This window comes from Chrysochloris asiatica, unplaced genomic scaffold (assembly GCF_000296735.1).
Source record: "Chrysochloris asiatica unplaced genomic scaffold, ChrAsi1.0 scaffold00004, whole genome shotgun sequence".
Lineage (NCBI taxonomy): Eukaryota > Metazoa > Chordata > Mammalia > Afrosoricida > Chrysochloridae > Chrysochloris > Chrysochloris asiatica.
Window position 1 is genome coordinate 30,297,798 of NW_006408522.1, and position 3,966 is coordinate 30,301,763.

At 41.1% G+C, this 3,966-nt stretch overlaps 1 protein-coding gene across 1 annotated transcript; it reads left to right on the forward strand.

Moving 5' to 3' along the window:
- Window positions 1-683: 683 nt before the first annotated feature.
- LOC102822873 (normal mucosa of esophagus-specific gene 1 protein-like) lies at window positions 684-3,879 on the forward strand. Its single transcript, XM_006831871.1, has 4 exons — window positions 684-719; window positions 893-973; window positions 1,907-1,984; window positions 3,811-3,879. The coding sequence occupies exons 1-4, from the start codon at window positions 684-686 to the stop codon at window positions 3,877-3,879; spliced, it is 264 nt and encodes an 87-aa protein (XP_006831934.1).
- Window positions 3,880-3,966: the final 87 nt, after the last annotated feature.

Genomic DNA, 3,966 nt, shown 5'->3' on the forward strand with positions numbered 1-3,966 from the left:
CTCTCCATCCTCCTACCCTAACCCCAGTGGGAGTTATTCTGAACTGGCCTTTACAATTTAATATTAACTGCTTACACATGTTCGTTGCATCACCGTTTTGGAGCTTTGAATGTGGTGGAATTCATCCCACTTTACCTGCTTACACCTATGAACTTCTCTTGGGATTCACCATCTCCTACACCTGACCCCTCCAGACCCCTTCAGGGCGCTGGACACACCTGCTGGGAACACTTGAGAGGCCAACACTGAGCAGCAGATAATACCAGACAGCAGCCAGCAGCAGGGGCGTCCGCATTCGGTTTTTGCCTCGCCTACGCTCACAGTGTCCAGTAGGGGGCGCCCGCATGTCAGCGTCGCACGGGGAAAGCGAGTCCGGTCCCGCCCGCCCCGCCTGCGTGAACAGAACACCACTGCTGAACCTTCCATGGGCGGTTGGTGTCAATACATAAGGTGGAGAGGGTGCGTCTCCGTTCAGTTCTGGGACGAGCATCTTCCACGCGCGAACCACGCCACTCCCCCCAGGTGAGGCGACCTCTCCGAGAAGGCGGTGATGTGCGGACCTTCCTTGACTTTTGGAGCCTGTTAGACGTTCTGGAACCCATAAAACTGGGTCCCAGCGCTCGAAGTTTACATCAATATTTTAAATTTCTTTTTTCTAGATCTGACTCCACACTCAAGTCATCATGAACGTTTTTCAACTCCTGATGAAAAAGAAGGAAGTTTTTAAAGTTATCATATTAAAAATCATGACTAAAAATGTTAGCTTTTAAAGATGGAGACAGAGATGGTGAAGATTTTTGAAGAAAGTATAAAATGACATAACGATTAGGCATATTTAAAATATTTCACATCGAAGCATCTCAACATTTACTCTCAATCTTTTATCTGTTAGCTTATTCCTTTAGCCCTGATTATGACCTTCGCGGCGAATGGAGTCTCATGTTTTGCTGTACATTCACTTAAAAAAACTGATGTGATTTAAGTAGGCATTATTATTTTAAATGTTTTTAGGTGTTTGGTTGACCATCAGCTCATGAAAGATAAATGTTTGGTGCCTCACTCCCCATGGATAAATAAGAATGTCAAATCATGAACTTGGGAGTCAGGGCTAGAAAGTATCTTGAAAGCAGAAGACTTAAAATGATGATTAACAAAATTTTGAATTAGTTTGTTATTGTGTCTAAATATCCTTTCAGTCTTTTGATCCTCTTCTATTCTTATGTAGTCAAGTATATTTTGATTTTTTTAACTTAATTTTTTAATGTAAATTCATAAAATGCCTGCCTGGATTATACATCTTGAAACCTGAATAATCAGTTTAATTAGAATTTACAGTTTTAGCATTTTAGGAAGGTATTTACTAATGTGGTAGAGTTGATAGATCCAGTTGTCTGCTCAGAATTGAATCTTGACTTCTGCTATAAGAAGGTAAAGCCCTACATTTCCTAGTATATAAGAAAGCTAAACTTAAAACTGAACTTGGCCCAGTGCAGGGCTCGAGAGAGAGGGCAGTAACTCAGAGCCAGTGGCAGAGAATCTCAGCATTGAATTCATCACCTATAGAGCCCAAGTCCTGCACTTCCATTGGCAGCAGGGATCCAGGGCAAGAACCTTGTTCTTTGCTCTTCATCTGGCAGTTTCACTGCCATTGTTATTCAGCTTGTCTAGCAGAATAAAGGGACCTTAGACTTCCCATCATGCTTAGAGGAATTGATTCTTAATTTTTGATCCAAACTGTGAAATTCCCTTAAGGATTCTGCCATCAATTTCAGTTACTACTGATAATTAGCTAACAGATGAATACCTAAGTATGCAGATTGAGTCTTATTTCTAAGCATATAGAAATAAGAACATATGGATATTGTTGTTGTTGATTTAAAATTCACTTACCTTAACATTTCATTAGCTTTCCTTTACTTTTAGTGTTGATCGAAAAGGAAATCCTGAACCTTGGGAAGCTGTGGATCCTACTGTACCTCAAAAGGTATTGCTAAATTAAAAACAAGTGATTTCTATTTGGCCCAAACTTTATCACCTTTGTCAGCAAAGTGGATTTAATTAACACTGTACCCTTTTGTTGTTGTTAAGTGTGTTCCTGAGTTTGACCTGCCGACCTTGCAGTTCAAATCAACCTTGCAGTCCGGTGCTTATCTTACAGCACCACACCAGGACTGCCATGTAGATTGGTGTTAAAGAGTGCTATGAAGTTGGAAAGATCTAGTTCAAATCCTTGCTTCCTGGTGACTTTAGACACTTTGGCTTCTCCGAGGCTCTGAGTCTCTATAAAATGGGCGTGATGATAGTAGAGCTCTACCTTTGAGTTGTTAAAGGGATTAAAGAGGATCATGTGTGAGTACAAAGGGCCCTTTAGCACGTGGCCTGTCCAATAGGCAGTAGTCAAAGATTTCAGTGTTGTAATGCATCGTCTCATTTTAGCCATTACTTACCTGAATTAATTACCTAAAGTTAATATGAGGTATATTGTGATAAATAATAGACCCTCCTGAAAACAGGGAGTAGCAATCTCTTGAAGCAGAATTGGACTCCTGGTGTGGTGCTGTAGGATTAGTGCTGGACTGCGAACCACAGGTCGGCAGTTCAAACCTACTCTGGAAACCCTATACAGTGTCACTGTGAGTCGGAGTCAACTCGATGGCACTTAACAACAAGAAGCAATATTAGAAAATAATCCATTTGCTCTTTTAAAACTATTGTAGAGGTTTTTGTTTTTGTTATTACATTTAAATTACTTTGGAAGTAAGAAACAGACTTTTTTGTGTGTGAGCACTAGTTTGTCAAGAAATCTTTTTTGCCTTTGTTTTTACAAAACTCTCAGCACAATTTGACCTATGGAAGAGACTTTAAGGTTTTAAACTCCCTTTATCCTGGAGTGACAGTAAAAGTCTGGAGGATAAATGAGGCTCCCTGAATGTGAGTTCTTTGAAAGTCAAGAGTTGCCTAATCCACAGAGCAGTCCTTTTCCTTTTGATGTATAACTTAGATGATTTGTACTCTCACTGAGTCATTTGTTATTGTTAAGTGCCATCAAGTTGGTTCTGATTCATTGTGACCCTATATGGATTTCTGAGGCTTTAAATCTTTGCGGGGGCCAGAAAGCCTCATCTTTCTCCCCCGGAGTGGTTGGTGGACTCAAACCATGGGCCTTGTGATCCGCAGTCCAGTGCTTATCCTATGCAGTCAATATGGATGAAATTCTATTAAGAGCCTACGTCAAGCCCTGTAGTGTCAAGCCTTAGGTATATCCATCTACAAGGTACAGACACACTTTTTAAAGCTCAGGACTCACATAAAGCCATGGGAATTAAAGCATCTAAATCAGTTGCTTTTAAGTCAATTCCAACCTCCAGTGTGTCACAGTAGAACTGGGCTGCAGTAGGTTACCAAGACCTTTCTTCCAAGGTACCTCTGGGTGGACTTAAAACTCCTAACGTTTGGGTTATATAGTAACTGTTTGCACCACCCATGGACACCCATCAACCCCTGCCCACTCACCCCGCCCCCCAAAAAAAATATCCCTCTAGATCCTGTTAAATGAAAGTGGGACAAATGTGTATGGCTTTCCTCCGATCTCACAACACACAGACACTCAAGGACTTTTTAGAGCAATGGTTAAAAACCAGCCCAGCCCATTACTATTTAAGGCCTGTTTTATAAATGGGAAGAAGTGGAGTTTTGACTACAAATGCTCTGGTGATGCTTTTTCTAAGGGGAATGTGGAGAAATTCCAGAAAAGTTACACCTGAGGAGAAAGGGCAGCTCTTCAACAAAACATTTTTTGTTTGTTTGAAGCTTATGACAATCAACCAGCAATGGAGAGCCATTGAAGAGCTGCAGAAGGCCAAAAGGGCATCCAAATGACCAGACATCGCTTCTTTCTTCCAAAGTATACTCTATGAATCTAGTGGAAACACTTCCGGCACAAGCTAGATTATGGGTAACAGTGTG

Coding starts and splice junctions, on each gene's coding strand:
- LOC102822873 (XM_006831871.1), top strand. CDS start 684: ATGAACGTTTTTCAACTCCTGATGAAAAAGAAGGAA. Junction 974..1,906: donor ATTCACTTAAAAAAACTGAT/GTGATTTAAGTA, acceptor ACATTTCATTAG/CTTTCCTTTACTTTTAGTGT. Junction 1,985..3,810: donor ATCCTACTGTACCTCAAAAG/GTATTGCTAAAT, acceptor GTTTGTTTGAAG/CTTATGACAATCAACCAGCA.